The following is a 16,220-nucleotide window of genomic DNA, read 5'->3' as shown; positions in this document are numbered from 1 at the left end:
GAACAGGCAGTCCTTTGTGTGTCAGAAACATGCGAGTTAACGGAGTGTGTGTCGTGCTGACTGCGTGTGGACAACAAGTGTGTGTCGTTGTGTGAACATGTGTAAAGTCCACATGCTGAGAGCCTTGGTGAAGCAGCGACTCACTGCGGCTGCGCAAGAGATATTTGAGCTGTTTGAAAGAGCGATAGCAGAGTACGAGGAGGAACTGTGTGCTTCTAGAGAGGAGAACGAGCGACACCGGGAACTACTGGACGCTGTGCTCAACCCTCAGCTGCGGCTCCACAGAGCAGGTTGGTTCTGTTCATGGGTACACTGACCTCAGATCAGCAGCGTGGTTCTGTTCATGGGTACACTGACCTCAGATCAGCAGCGTGGTTCTGTTCATGGGTACACTGACCTCAGATCAGCAGCGTGGTTCTGTTCATGGGTACACTGACCTCAGATCAGCAGCGTGGTTCTGTTCATGGGTACACTGACCTCAGATCAGCAGCGTGGTTCTGTTCATGGGTACACTGACCTCAGATCAGCAGCGTGGTTCTGTTCATGGGTACACTGACCTCAGATCAGCAGCGTGGTTCTGTTCGACCTCAGATCAGCAGCGTGGTTCTGTTCACTGACCTCAGATCAGCAGCGTGGTTCTGTTCATGGGTACACTGACCTCAGATCAGCAGCGTGGTTCTGTCTATGGGTACACTGACCTCAGATCAGCAGCGTGGTTCTGTTCACTGACCTCAGATCAGCAGCGTGGTTCTGTTCATGGGTACACTGACCTCAGATCAGCAGCGTGGTTCTGTTCATGGGTACACTGACCTCAGATCAGCAGCGTGGTTCTGTTCATGGGTACACTGACCTCAGATCAGCAGCGTGGTTCTGTTCATGGGTACACTGACCTCAGATCAGTCTTCTATCTTTCTTAAATCCATATTGATGTTCACTCAATAATTATTATTTGTACTTATGAAAACACAAATCATTTCTCTAATGTTTGAGATATTAGTCTTTATATTATATGTAATGCGTTTTAAATATTGGTATTCCATTTGTAGTTTTCATATGAGGATAAATTACTTTTTGAAAAGACTGAAACGGCCCGAAGGAAGAGTCTGTCAGGAGGAACCTCTGTCTCACTCTCTGGCTGTGTCTACCACCGCACACTTGAGCACTTGAGCACTTGAGCACTTGGATCACTGTCTTTCAGTGTTCGAAGTGCGCCACTGAAAAAACCAGCAGCATTCAGTGCACTGAAAGTACCCGGATGGTGCACTGCAAACGGGCAAAACATGTAAAACGATGGACACTACTCCCCCTAAGCGGCCGCCATCTTGGCTACACCGAAGAGGAGGAGCCCTTTCGCCAGCTTTTCATTTTATTTCTAAAACAATGGCGGACAGCACAAGCGGTACCACGAGAAACTACAGACAAGCGTGTAGTGACATGTTACACATTGTACTGGTATTACAATGTACTACTAACATGCCATTCTCAGATTAGTGAGCATACCTAGGTAGCATTAGATGCCATTGGATCTGCATGGCAGTGATGATAAGCTAGCTGGGTAATCCACCACCCGGCCAGTCCGGCGAAGGTGCACTTTATCGGACACTTTCCGACGAGCGGGGGCAGGTGGCGGGCTCCAGATAGCTGTCAGTCATCGGACAGTGTTAAACAACGGCTGTTCTGTTAACCAATCGAAATAGCAATTTTAATAATGGATGAACAATGGATATGCTCAGTTTAATAACGGGTTAACATGACACCGCGCTGTTTGCCCACGCCGCCCGATAATTAATGCGTACGATAGCTATCTAAGCTTGTCCTTCTAGAAATAATTGTAGCTTTCAATCATCGTTGTGTTGTTTTTTTTAATGTCGTGTATGTATGTATTTAAATGTAATCGTGGTCTGGGACAGAGCACTGAATGGCTATCCTATTTCTGTTTCCTGCCCCAGAGACGTTTCCTGGAGGTGCTGCTGGTCCTCTGCTGCCCTCCCGACATCTGGCTCCAATGACCTCTGGCACCTCACATCCACCTCCAGGGCCTTGAAGAAGATGGACCGCCATCGCGTCTTCAGTATCCCGAAGGACCTCTCCACAACACACCTTTGACAGGCAGCAGTTGTAGCTTGGAGGTGGACAGGCTGCCTGAAGGGGGTCATGAGGCAGATGGGTTGGGACAGGCAGGGGGAGCCACCATCCCCAAGGATACCGTATCCTGGTGGAGGGGATGACTGCTCATAGAAGATGGGGCTGTTATTCAGGACCCTGGCATCATGCTCTGAGTCTGGGTAGCCCACACACACATCTATGAATTTGCACTTATCATCACAGATGGCCTGCAGCTGGATGGAATGAAAAAGCTTCCTGTTAAAATAGCAGGCAGCATCCTCCGCTGGGGGCTTCACTCTGACGTGGCAGCCATCAATAGCCCCCACCACTCTGCTGAAGGCTGCCGACCAGCTAGACGGGCGAAGCGTCACCTAGGCGTGGGAGTTCCTCTCCTGTAGGGTGGCGGACAACGGTGTCCAGGAGCGATCTGCCCACTCATCCTGTGCACCAGCCGGTGAACGGTGGCCTGTCGAAGGCCCTGGCCACCACCCGATAGGAGGTGGCGCTGGCAAGCCAAAAAATAAAAACTAGATGAGATCTCGGGGCCCCAACCGTGGTCACAGTCAGTGCCCAGCACAGCCATGAGGGCGTTGAATGACTCTCGGTGAGCCTGAAGTCCACCCTCATGTCACTGTGGCCATCACAATACAACGCCAGCAGTGGCATTGCAACATTGATACGGCAGCGCCGCCTGGGACTGGGTGGCTGCTGTAGAGTCTGTGGAGAGGGCAAGGGAAGATTATATTAATATGTAAGTCATTTTATCAATAAAATGTTGTCATTGAGGTTTTGTAGTCTTTTATTGCGTTTTCTGATTTATATTAGAATTGATGCATGTTTGTAACAATAATTAATATGCCTGTGTGTTCAATTGCTAATTGATTCCTGTATCAGGGTGAACTTCACTACAACAGAGATGTGTATAAAAGTACAGTCAAAGTAGGCCTATTACTGTGTGAATTCAAGCAGATGATGCCTATCATTTCAGTGGATAATTCTTTAAACTAATTGTAATCTAGGGACAAACATGTACAGATTTGTCATGTTTAATTTCCATATGGTGTGTATGTGGATGGCAAAGAAGAAGGCTACTTCTGACAAAGATAATTGAGAATTTAGCATACCTAGCGAGGAGAATTTAATTGCAACTACTACATGAAGCTATGCTGTGAAGGTAAGGCAAAATCACACAATTAAATTTACATATACCATCTCGACTTCAGCCAGAAGGCGGAGGCTCCTGCCGCGATTGTGGAGGTATCGCAGTTTCCACATGGGGTGGAGAAAGGTAAACAAGGGACAACAAGAGGGCAAGAAGTGCATTCATTTGGTCACTTTAAGTTTCACGGGTATCGCAAGCAGATTTGCGTACGTCACTCCCGGCTTAATTTCGCGGGTGCCGTGAACAGATTTGTGTCCGTCACTTCCGCCAAGTGGTTACCGTAAGTGTTCCATTTGAGACAGACTTATCAGCGACGCACTGCAATACAGTGCTCTGAATTGTAGTGCACTGCATTGCAGTGTACTTCGTAAAGTGTGCGGTAGTAGACACAGCCTATGTCTCTCTCTCTCTCTGTCCCTCTCTCTCTCTCTCTCCCTCTCTGTCTCTGTCTCTCTCTCTGTCTCTGTCTCTCTCTCCCTCTCTGTGTCTCTCTCTGTCTCTGTCTCTGTATCTCTGTCTCTCTCTCTGTCTCTCTCTCTCTGTATCTCTGTCTCTGTATCTCTGTCTCTCTCTCTCTGTGTCTCTCTTTCTGTCTCTCTGCCTCTCTCTGTCTCTGTCTCTGTCTCTCTCTCTCTCTCTGTCTCTCTCTCTATCTGTCTCTCTCTTTGTCTCTCTATCTGTCTCTCTCTATCTGTCTCTCTCTCTCTCCCTCTAGCCGTCAGTGTTGAATGTCACGTGACAAACAAAACTCTATCTGTATTTTTTTAAATGTTTGTTGTTGCTCATCTTCTCTTTTCTTTGGTCTCAGTTGTAAATATATAATATATTATAGTCAAGCACATTTTATTTTTGACCTTTGCAGACTTTTAGTCCTCTAAATATATATTTATATATATATTAGGGCTGTCAGCGTTAATCTATGCGATTAATTTGACGGGGTCAGACGGGGTCAGACGGGGTCAACCATGACAGAGGGAGCTGGTGGAAGTGCGGCTGCTCCGAGTCGATCTCGAATTAAACCAGAAGTCTACACGACTATTGATGGCAAAATCATGGTGGGAGATGAACTTTTAAACTTCCTCGTCTGAGTCATGACGATATTATTTTATTAGTTGTGAACCACTTCGGCTTGGATTGAGAGTTAATAGAAAGTTCTTTTTGAACTCTGTCCAAGCTCCAGTCAACGCGTTGTCGCCCACAAGGGGCTCCACAAGACGTGAATAACGTGAAGAGTTGTTTGAACACTTAATGAGGCGGGTGAGAATATCCCTGGTTGTATTGTGTGTGATAACATTGTGAATTGTCTAAATAATATAAGCAAATCATTTTGCAAAAAAAAGGCTAAACAACATAATCTTGGGCCAGGATGGAATGAATGTGTGTCTGAACTCCATCGAGAAGCTTTTAAAAACTGTTTCATCAGGAAAAGCTCGACATGGTTCAGAGGCGACACAAGAAACACACAAATGCTCGATTTAAATATGCTGAGCGCTTCATTCAGAGAAATGAACATGAGGGAAACTCCATGGCCAAACAGCAGAATAATGCCCTTGACTTCTGGAAAGAAGTGGAAGTTGCCAACAACATGAAGACACTCTGCCATCCAGCATTGACGGGGCAGTCGGACAGTATTTAGATGTGTGGAGTAAACCCGACAGGGACATGTTACATCGTGTTAGAGGGACACGGGTCTGATGTTCCTGATGATGCTGCTGTCTTCCACCTGATGACGTGTCGTATGCTATTGAAACGCCACTGAACATCTGCAGCAGGTTGTCAGTGTTACTTGCTGTGTGTTTCTCTGGTTTTTTTAATGCTCGATGCTCATTGTGTTAGTGCCAGTAATCAAAAATAAAACCGGTAAAATATCCAGCATTGACAATTATCGACCAATTGCTGTGGCCAGTATACTTTCTAAAGTATTACATCTTAACCACTGATAATCAATTTGGTTTTAAAAGTAAACATAGCACAGACATACTCCAAAAAGAGTTATCATGATGGCAAAAACCAGGGAGGGTCAGAAGCTACATTTTCCTTCATTCTTTTTGGGAGACCAGGAGCTACATGTTATTACATTACATGTCATTTAGCAGACGCTTTTATCCAAAGCGACTTACAATAAGTGCATTTCAACCTAGAGTACAAACCAAGAACAACAAGAACACAGGAAGCAACACTTCCTCAACTCAGTCGAACCACAAAAGCACCACAATAAGTGCCATCCCAGTGCCACTGAAATGCAAATCTGTGTTTTAATCCAGATATAGTCGGAAAAGATGTGTTTCCAGTCTCAGGCGGAAGATGTAGAGACTTTCTGCTGTCCTGATGTCAGTGGGGAGCTCGTTCCACCACTGAGGAGCCAGGACAGCAAACAGTCTGGATGTAGAGTGATGAGCTCGAGGTGCAGGAGGCACAAGACGGTTGGCTGTTGCCGAGCGGAGCGAACGTGCCGGGGTGTACAGTGTGACCATATCCCGGATGTAGACGGGGCCCGATCCGTTCAGAGCACGGTACGCCAGAACCAGTGTTTTGAAGTGGATGCGAGCAGCCACCGGTAACCAGTGAAGAGAGCGGAGTGGTGTGGGTGAATTTCGGGAGGCTGAAGACCAGTCGAGCTGCTGCATTCTGGATGAGCTGCAGGGGTCGGATGGCCTTAGCAGGTAGACCAGCCAGGAGGGAGTTGCAGTAGTCAAGGCGTGAAATGACCAGAGCCTGGACCAGAACCAGAGCCTGTGCCGCCTTCTGAGTAAGAAGAGGCCGTATTCTCCTGATGTTGTGCAGCATGTACTGACAGGAACGCTTCGTCGCAGCGATGTTGGCCGTCAGGGAGAGTTGACTGTCGAGTGTCACCCCGAGGTTCCTGGCAGTCGGGGGCGGGGCCAACACAGAGCTGTTGAAGGTGGTAGTCAGGTCATGGGTGGGGGAGCCTTTCCCTGGAAGGAATAGTAGCTCAGTCTTGTCAGGGTTGATCTTCAGGTGGTGAGCAGACATCCACTAAGAGATGTCGGTCAGACAGGCAGAGATTCGCGCCGCCGCCCTTGTTTCGGCTGGTGGAAACGAGAAGATCAGTTGGGTGTCATCAGCATAGCTATGGTAGGAGAAGCCATGCGAACGAATGACAGAGCCGAGAGAATTTGTGTATAGAGAGAAGAGCAGGGGACCCAGGACGGAGCCTTGAGGAACCCCAGTAGTGAGAGGACAAGGATCAGACACAGATCCTCTCGAAGTTACCCGGTAAGTGCGGTCGTTAAGGTAGGAAGAGAAAAGCGTGAGTGCAGTGCCTGAGATCCCCAGGTCCTGAAGAGATGAGATAAGGATCTGGTGGTTCACGGTGTCAAATGCTGCAGAAAGGTCTAGAAGGATAAGGACAGAGGAGAGAGAGGCTGCTCTAGCAGTGTGAAGCTGCTCAGAGACAGCAAGGAGGCCAGTCTCTGTCGAGTGGCCGGCCTTGAATCCAGACTGGTGAGGGTCAAGAAGGCTGTTACTGTGGAGATAGGAGGACACTTGGCTCAAGATAGCTCGCTCCAGAGTTTTGGAGAGAAAAGGAAGAAGAGAGACCGGTCTGTAGTTGCTGACTTCAGACGGGTCGAGCGTGGGTTTCTTCAGGAGAGGGTTGACTCTCGCCTCCTTCAGAGAGTTAGGGAAACAGCCAGTTGAGAGGGAGCTGTTAATAAGATGGCCGAGGAAGGTCAGGAGCAATAGCCTGGAGAATGGGAGACGGGACGGGGTCAAGGGCGCAGGTGGTCGGTCGGGCGGAGGTTACCAAGCTAAGAACTTGATTGGGAGACGGGGGTGAAAGAGGAAAGAGAGGGGGATGAAGAAGTTAGTGTTGGTGAGGTGATAGAAGATGGATTAGTAAAGGAGGAGCGTATGTTGTCTATCTTGTTTGTAAAGTAGTCGACAAAGTGGCTCGGCAAAAGGGTGGAAGGAGGAGGGGGACAGGGGGGATCAAGGAGGTTGGAAAAGATAGAGAAGAGTTTTTGGGGTTAGAGAAGGAAGACTGAATTTTGGTCAGGTAGAACGAGCTTTTGGCTGTAGAGATAGAGGAAGAGAAGGAGGAGAGAAGAGATTGATAGAAGAGCAAGTCTTCCGCTTGATTCGTTTTTCGCCATTTTCTTTCCGTCGCTCGCAGTGTGGCTCTCTCGGCGCGCACCGAGTCCGACAACCATGGAGCCGGAGAGGATTACCGAACCGGTCGTGTCTTAAAAGGACAAAGAGAATCAAGAGATGAAGACAGGGAAGAGAGGAGTGTCTGTGGCAGAGTTAGGCTGCATGAGTGAGAAGGAGCCAGTTGAGGGGAGAGCAGATAGGACAGAGGAGGCCAGAGAGGAGGCCAGAGAGGAGGGACAGAGGGTGCGAATGTTGCGCCGTACAGGTGCAGAATCTGTAGATATGGGTGGGTTGTCAGTACCATAGAGGTTGAGAGAGTAAGAGATGAAGAAGTGGTCAGACATGGAGAGGAGTTACAGTGAGGTTGGAGGTAGAGCAGTTTCTAGTGAAAATGTAGTCAAGGCGGTTGCCGGCTTTGTGAGTGGGAGGGGAGGGACTGAGTGAGAGGTCAAAGGAAGACAGTAAGAGTAAGAGATCACATGACTTCTCTGTCTTTATGTTAAAGTCACCCAGAAGGATGAGCGGGGGGCCGTGTTCTGAGAAGTTCGACAGGAGGGCGTCTAGCTCTTCCAAGAAATCTCCCAAAGAACCAGGGGGACGGTAGAGAACAACAATGTGTAGTTGAACCGGATGAGTAACCGTCACAGCATGGAACTCAAAAGTCAGTGGGATAAAGAGTGGAAGCGAGTAGGGAGAGAAACACCATTTGGGTGAGATGAGTAAACCTGTAGCTCCACCCCGACCAGAGGGTCTGGGTGTGTGGCTGAAGGAGAAGGCCGAGGAGAGAGCAGCCGGGGTAGACGTGTTGTCTGCTGTGATCCAGGTCTCAGTGAGAGCCAGGAAGTCAAGCGACTGCTCCATGGCAAAGAGATGAAACCGGCCTTGCGGTTGGCTGACTGACAGTTCCAGAGGCCTCCCGTGACAAGGTGCTGGGTGTGAGTAGAACGGGTAGGAAGGATAACAGAGGAGGGGTTCCGGTACATGAATGAACGAGTCCTATAGGAACTATGAGGAGAGATACGCACAGGTATGGAAAAGACACACATATTCACAAAATGGTGGAATACAGCCACCACGAAGACTCCAACGGAAGACTCCTATGTCTTTGTCCTCCGAGTCTTGACTCCAACGGAAGACTCCTATGTCTTTGTCCTCCGAGTCTTGACTCCAACGGAAGACTCCTATGTCTTTGTCCTCAGAGTCTTGACTCCAAGGGAAGACTCCTATGTCTTTGTCCTCCGAGTCTTGACTCCAACGGAAGACTCCTATGTCTTTGTCCTCCGAGTCTTGACTCCAACGGAAGACTCCGATGTCTTTGTCCTCCGAGTCTCGACTCCAAGGGAAGACTCCTATGTCTTTGTCCTCCGAGTCTTGACTCCAACGGAAGACTCCTATGTCTTTGTCCTCCGAGTCTTGACTCCAACGGAAGACTCCGATGTCTTTGTCCTCCGAGTCTCGACTCCAAGGGAAGACTCCTATGTCTTTGTCCTCCGAGTCTTGACTCCAACGGAAGACTCCTATGTCTTTGTTCTCCGAGTCTTCGTCCGATGACGCTACAGCTGACGCTAACGACCCGATCCGGTTATGAGCCCAAGTTGGTGCCAATTACCTCCAGCCGCGTTGACACCACCCCTTGCTCGTTGGTATTCAAATGACACTCAATTGAAACCAGGTGATGAGGGCTCGTCCAATCAGTGAAGATTCAGGTGTCAGTAATCAGGACACACCTCTCTACCAAAACAAATCCTAAAACAGTACAGACCAACAATCCAGCAGCTCCAAACAACAAATACAACAGTAACTCAGCAGATAAACTAATCTAAAGAAGACACTTAGCAGGATCCAAGTAGTCAGTAGTCTCGCCTCACAGGTAGTAAATGCACACATGTGGTTCAGAAATACAGGTATCTGGGTCACATGATGAGGAAGGACCTCAGTGATGAAGACAATGTGTTGCTGACTGTATGCACAAGCCAACAGGCTGAAGAGGTTAACGGTGCTCTGTCTGCAGCCTCCTGGGTGATGCCTTCAGGGTCCTGCTCAAGCCTCCGAGACGGACAAGCGCAGGTCAGATGTTTGTGAGCGTTCCCACTCTTCTTGCTGTTTTGAGGAGTTTAATGTATGAATTTAAATGTGGACCAAGTGTCTCAGAGAATGTGTTCATAAGCCTCGTCTGACCCACTGATGACACCAGCTGTTCGTCTCCTTTCTGGAAGCAATGGAACAAATGTTTATGTTTTTTAATCCAAAGTGATTTTTTTTGGCTGCAGTGATTGGACCGGTGTCCTCGTGTTGTCTTTAATAAATTGTTGTTGTATTTGTGAGTTGTTTGATGGACCATGAGTCTGGAATAAAGAAATATATATATATATATATAAACGGGGTCAACCGGGGTCACGCTCTGACTCTGTTTACGTTTTAAAACAATTATTTATTCCTCTTCCTCCCGTCTGCTCCTCCTTCCTCCCGTCTCCTCCTCCCGTCTGCTCCTCCTTCCGTCTGCTCCTCCCCTTCCTCCCATCTGCTCCTCCTTCCGTCTCCTCCTCTTCCTCCCGTCTGCTCATCCTTCCTCCCGTCTCCCCCTCTTCCTCCCGTCTGCTCCTCCTTCCTCCCGTCTCCTCCTCTTCCTCCCGTCTGCTCCTCCTTCCTCCCGTCTCCTCCCCTTCCTCCCGTCTGCGCCTCCTTCCTCCCGTCTGCTCCTCCGACCCACCTCATCTCCTTACTCTATCTCTAAGGCTCCTCCAGAGGAACCTCATCTCCTTACTCTATCTCTAAGGCTCCTAGAGGAACCTCATCTCCTTACTCTATCTCTAAGGCTCCTCCAGAGGAACCTCATCTCCTTACTCTATCTCTAAGGCTCCTACAGAGGAACCTCATCTCCTTACTCTATCTCTAAGGCTCCTAGAGGAAACTCATCTCCTTCCTCTATCTCTAAGGCTCCTAGAGGAACCTCATCTCCTTACTCTATCTCTAAGGCTCCTAGAGGAACCTCATCTCCTTACTCTATCTCTAAGGCTCCTAGTGGAACCTCATCTCCTTACTCTATCTCTAAGGCTCCTAGAGGAACCTCATCTCCTTCCTCTATCTCTAAGGCTCCTAGAGGAACCTCATCTCCTTCCTCTATCTCTAAGGCTCCTACAGAGGAACCTCATCTCCTTCCTCTATCTCTAAGGCTCCTACAGAGGAACCTCATCTCCTTCCTCTATCTCTAAGGCTCCTAGAGGAACCTCATCTCCTTACTCTATCTCTAAGGCTCCTAGAGGAACCTCATCTCCTTCCTCTATCTCTAAAGCTCCTAGAGGAACCTCATCACCTTAATCTATCTCTAAGGCTCCTACAGAGGAACCTCATCTCCTTCCTCTATCTCTAAGGCTCCTAGAGGAACCTCATCTCCTGACTCTATCTCTAAGGCTCCTAGAGGAACCTCATCTCCTTCCTCTATCTCTAAGGCTCCTAGAGGAACCTCATCTCCTTACTCTATCTCTAAGGCTCCTAGAGGAACCTCATCTCCTTCCTCTATCTCTAAGGCTCCTACAGAGGAACCTCATCTCCTTACTCTCTCGAAGGCTCCTCCAGAGGAACCTCATCTCCTTACTCTATCTCTAAGGCTCCTAAAGGAACCTCATCTCCTTACTCTATCTCTAAGGCTCCTAGAGGAACCTCATCTCCTTCCTCTATCTCTAAAGCTCCTAGAGGAACCTCATCACCTTAATCTATCTCTAAGGCTCCTACAGAGGAACCTCATCTCCTTCCTCTATCTCTAAGGCTCCTAGAGGAACCTCATCTCCTGACTCTATCTCTAAGGCTCCTAGAGGAACCTCATCTCCTTCCTCTATCTCTAAGGCTCCTAGAGGAACCTCATCTCCTTACTCTATCTCTAAGGCTCCTAGAGGAACCTCATCTCCTTCCTCTATCTCTAAGGCTCCTACAGAGGAACCGCATCTCCTTACTCTATCTCTAAGGCTCCTACAGAGGAACCTCATCTCCTTACTCTATCTCTAAGGCTCCTAGAGGAACCTCATCTCCTTACTCTATCTCTAAGGCTCCTAGAGGACCCTCATCTCCTTCCTCTATCTCTAAGGCTCCTACAGAGGAACCTCATCTCCTTACTCTATCTCTAAGGCTCCTACAGAGGAACCTCATCTCCTTACTCTATCTCTAAGGCTCCTAGAGGAACCTCATCTCCTTCCTCTATCTCTAAGGCTCCTACAGAGGAACCTCATCTCCTTACTCTATCTCGAAGGCTCCTCCAGAGGAACCTCATCTCCTTACTCTATCTCTAAGGCTCCTAGAGGAACCTCATCTCCTTACTCTATCTCTAAGGCTCCTAGAGGAACCTCATCTCCTTCCTCTATCTCTAAGGCTCCTAGAGGAACCTCGTGTCCTTACTCTATCTCTAAGGCTCCTAGAGGAACCTCATCTCCTTCCTCTATCTCTAAGGCTCCTACAGAGGAACCTCATCTCCTTACTCTATCTCTAAGGCTCCTACAGAGGAACCTCATCTCCTTACTCTATCTCTAAGGCTCCTAGAGGAACCTCATCTCCTTCCTCTATCTCTAAGGCTCCTAGAGGAACCTCATCTCCTTCCTCTATCTCTAAGGCTCCTACAGAGGAACCTCATCTCCTTACTCTATCTCGAAGGCTCCTCCAGAGGAACCTCATCTCCTTACTCTATCTCTAAGGCTCCTAGAGGAACCTCATCTCCTTACTCTATCTCTAAGGCTCCTAGAGGAACCTCGTCTCCTTACTCTATCTCTAAGGCTCCTAGAGGAACCTCATCTCCTTCCTCTATCTCTAGGGCTCCTACAGAGGAACCTCGTCTCCTTCCCTCGAGCAGAGCTGGTCGCCCAGTGACCCAGAGACCTGGTTCACCTCGGACAATGTCTTGCATTTATTTATTCATTTTGTGTACATTTGATTCCTAGACTTTCTGATGCATGTGTTCACGGAGTCACAGCGCCCCCTAGTGGCTCAGCTGGCTGGACTTGTTCAATCTGCCCCAAACTTGTCGTGCTCGTTACAAGTGTCGGCCTGAGGACATCGACACGCCTCCTTTCACTCACTTTCTGTTTTCACCATGTGAAGTGGCTTTTTAAAATGTGTCATTATTTCATCTCTGTGTGTTTCCTGCAGACGTTCAGTTGGTGGTTAAAGAAGAGGTTTCCCCCGAGCAGCGGGACTGGAGTCCCAGTGTGAACCAGGAGGACCCAGAACCCCCACAGATTAAAGAGGACCAGGAGGACCCAGAACCCCCACAGATTAAAGAGGACCAGGAGGACCCAGAACCCCCACAGATTAAAGAGGAACAGGAAGACCTCTGGACCAATCAGGAGCGAGAGCAGCTTGAAGGTTTGGAGGAGGCTGGTACCAGGTTCTCATTCTCTCCTGTGAAGAGTGAAGATGATGAAGAGGAAGCTCAGTCCTCTCATCTTCATCAAAGACTAACTGAACACATGGAAACAGAAGCTGATGAAGAGGACTACAGAGGACCAGAACCAGACTGGAAGTCAGGATCAGAACCAGACTGGAAGTCAGGACTGGAATCTGACAGGAAGTCAGGACCAGAACCAGACAGGAACCTATATTTAGAACCAGATCCTGATAAGAAGCTTGGAGACTCCTCTGAACCTGAGGACTGGAAGGAGACCAGAGACCCGCAGTCAGGGTTAAACTCTCTGAATAACAATGAAGTGTCAGTCAGTGATTCGAGAGCTGGTGTGAAACCATTTGGCTGCTCTCACTGTGGGAAGAGATTTGGAGCTAAGGCTGATCTGAAGAGACACACGAGGACTCACACAGGAGAGAAACCATTTGGCTGCTCAATCTGTCACAAAGCTTTCTCTCAGAGTGGAGATTTACAGAAACATGTGAGAATCCACACGGGAGAGAAACCGTTCGGCTGCTCTGTGTGTGGGAAAGCGTTCAGTGATGGGGGGAATCTGAGGGGACACATGAGGACTCACACAGGAGAGAAACCGTTCAGCTGCTCCGAGTGTGAGAAATCATTTTCGCGCAGTGACAGTTTACAGAAACACATGAGAGTCCACACAGGAGAGAAACCGTTAAGCTGCTCTGAGTGTGGGAAACAATTTGGATTAAATGGAACTCTGACAAGACACATGAAAACCCACATCGGAGAGAAAATATTCAGTTGCTCATTTTGTGATAAAATATTTTTGTGCAAGGAAGATATGAAGAGACACATGACAACACATACAGGGGAGAAACCCTACAGCAACTAAAGTAATCAACGTGTTGGACGTCCTCACAGCGTCTCACACGGAGGACAGAACCTGAGGAAACGCCTCCGAGGAGCATCACCATGGACTCGATGAAACTGTTGCACACAAAAGACTATTTTACAATTTATTGATGAGATGACATCAGCTCAAGGTAACTAAGACTTACCAGTAGAAAGGTTCCTGTGGCTTTAAAGGTCCAGGACTCTGGTGATGCTTCATGAACAGAGACGAGGCTGTAGCTAATTAAAGTTGTCCAAGAGGGTCTTCTTCTTATTATAGATATTTTAGTTTCTGTCTCAAACGGTATTTGCTATTTAATCTGCTTAATCTATTTATATTTTGGGGCGGCTTTAGCTCAGTGGGGTAAGAGGGCCGTCCTGCAACCCCAAGGTTGTGGGTTCGATCCCCGCTCTCCCCATTAGTTGCAAGTCGAAGTGTCCTTGAGCAAGGCACTGAACCCCCAGTTGCTTCCCGGGCGCATCACTGCAGCCCACTGCTCCTTAATAACTAAGGATGGGTTAAATGCAGAGAACTAATTTCCCCTTGGGGATTAATAAAAGTGTATATTCTTATTCTTCTTATTTCAAAGAAGCACTTTTGCATTCCGATGAATAATTAACAGAGGTGCATTCAGGCTCTGCTCAGTGAACATGAGTACTGAAGGTAGATGATAATGTTCTTATGGTGCGTTCAGGCTCTGCTCAGTGAAGATGAGTACTGAAGGGAGATGATAATGTTTCTATTTTGTGTTAATCTGAACAATAAAAACATGAATCTGGTCAAGAGTCAAAATATTTAATATATGTACAAATATACACAACATGCTTTCTGCTCTAAAACATGGATGTAGGAGGTGGCTTGTTCGATGATGTCACCCCGGTTTTGAAAAGCAGCTCCGCCCACCGGCTGACTGAAGGCTCCGCCCCCTGACAGCCAACACTGAGCCCTACTATTTCCCCAGAGAAAGACTACTGATATATCTTATGGTTTTCTTATTCCATTTAATTTGAATATTTGAATTTACAAATCACGTGATGTCACGATGGAGGTGTGATGTCACGAGTACAGGATGACAAATATTAACCCACTTTATTTTGAAGAAAATCATTCACCCACTTCATTTTGATGAAAAATATTCACCCACTTCATTTTGATGAAAAATATTCACCCACTTCATTTTTAAGAAAAATATTCACCCACTTCATTTTGCTGAAAAATATTAACCCAATTAATTTAGGTTAAATTATTCACCCACTTCATTTTGATGGAAAATATTCACCCACTTCATTTTGATGGAAAATATTCACCCACTTCATTTTGAAGAAAATACTTCACCCACTGAAAAATATTCACACTTCATTTTGATGAAAATATTCCCACACTTCATTTTGGTGAAAAATATTCACCCACTTCATTTTGATGAAAAATATTCTTCCACTTAATTTTGATGAAATATATTAACCCACTTAATTTTGAAGAAAATACTTCACCCACTTAAATTTGAAGAAAATCATTCACCCACTTCATTTTGATGAAAATATTCACCCACTTAATTTTGATGAAAAATATTCACCCACTTCATTTTAGTGAAAAATATGCACCCACTTCATTTTGTTGAAAAATATTCACCCACTTCATTTTGATGAAAATATTCTTCCACTTAATTTTGATGAAATATATTAACCCACTTAAATTTGAAGAAAATCATTCACCCACTTCATTTTGATGAAAATATTCACCCACTTAATTTTGTTGAAAAATATGCATCCACTTCATTTTGATGAAAAATATTCACCCACTTCATTTTAGTGAAAAATATGCACCCACTTCCACTTCATTTTGATGAAAATATTCACACACTTCATTTTGATGAAAAATATTCACCCACTTCATTTTGATGAAAAATATTCACACTTCATTTTGATGAAATATATTAACCCACTTAATTTTGAAGAAAATACTTCACCCAATGAAAAATATTCACACTTCATTTTGATGAAAATATTCCCACACTTCATTTTGGTGAAAAATATTCACCCACTTCATTTTGATGAAAAATATTCTTCCACTTCATTTTGATGAAATATATTAACCCACTTAATTTTGATGAAAAATATGCACCCACTTCATTTTGATGAAAAATATTCACCCACTTCATTTTAGTGAAAAATATGCACCCACTTCATTTTGTTGAAAAATATTCACCCACTTCATTTTGATGAAAATATTCCCACACTTCATTTTGGTGAAAAATATTCACCCACTTCATTTTGATGAAAAATATTCTTCCACTTAATTTTGATGAAATATATTAACCCACTTAAATTTGAAGAAAATCCTTCACCCACTTACATTTGAAGAAAATCATTCACCCACTTCATTTTGATGAAAATATTCACCCACTTAATTTTGTTGAAAAATATGCACCCACTTCATTTTGATGAAAAATATTCACCCACTTCATTTTAGTGAAAAATATGCACCCACTTCATTTTGTTGAAAAATATTCACCCACTTCATTTTGATGAAAATATTCCCACACTTCATTTTGGTGAAAAATATTCACCCACTTCATTTTGATGAAAAATATTCTTCCA

The 16,220-nt window shown here is 46.2% G+C and overlaps 1 protein-coding gene across 2 annotated transcripts; it reads left to right on the top strand.

Annotated features, from left to right (window-relative positions):
• LOC130189018 (zinc finger protein 79-like) lies at window positions 1–14,402 on the top strand. Of its 2 annotated transcripts, none has more exons than XM_056407664.1 (2): window positions 1–290; window positions 12,515–14,402. In XM_056407664.1, the coding sequence occupies exons 1-2, from the start codon at window positions 98–100 to the stop codon at window positions 13,621–13,623; spliced, it is 1,302 nt and encodes a 433-aa protein (XP_056263639.1). In that variant the 5' UTR covers window positions 1–97; the 3' UTR covers window positions 13,624–14,402. The 2 variants fall into 2 exon arrangements, 1 of the variants encoding a protein (XP_056263639.1); XR_008830705.1 differs by lacking the exon at window positions 12,515–14,402 and adding an exon at window positions 1,950–2,891 and having other exon boundaries at window positions 201–290.
• Window positions 14,403–16,220: the final 1,818 nt, after the last annotated feature.

The sequence above is a fragment of the Pseudoliparis swirei genome, chromosome 1 (assembly GCF_029220125.1).
Source record: "Pseudoliparis swirei isolate HS2019 ecotype Mariana Trench chromosome 1, NWPU_hadal_v1, whole genome shotgun sequence".
In the NCBI taxonomy this organism is placed as follows: domain Eukaryota; kingdom Metazoa; phylum Chordata; class Actinopteri; order Perciformes; family Liparidae; genus Pseudoliparis; species Pseudoliparis swirei.
This window is presented reverse-complemented; position numbering and strand designations above follow the sequence as displayed.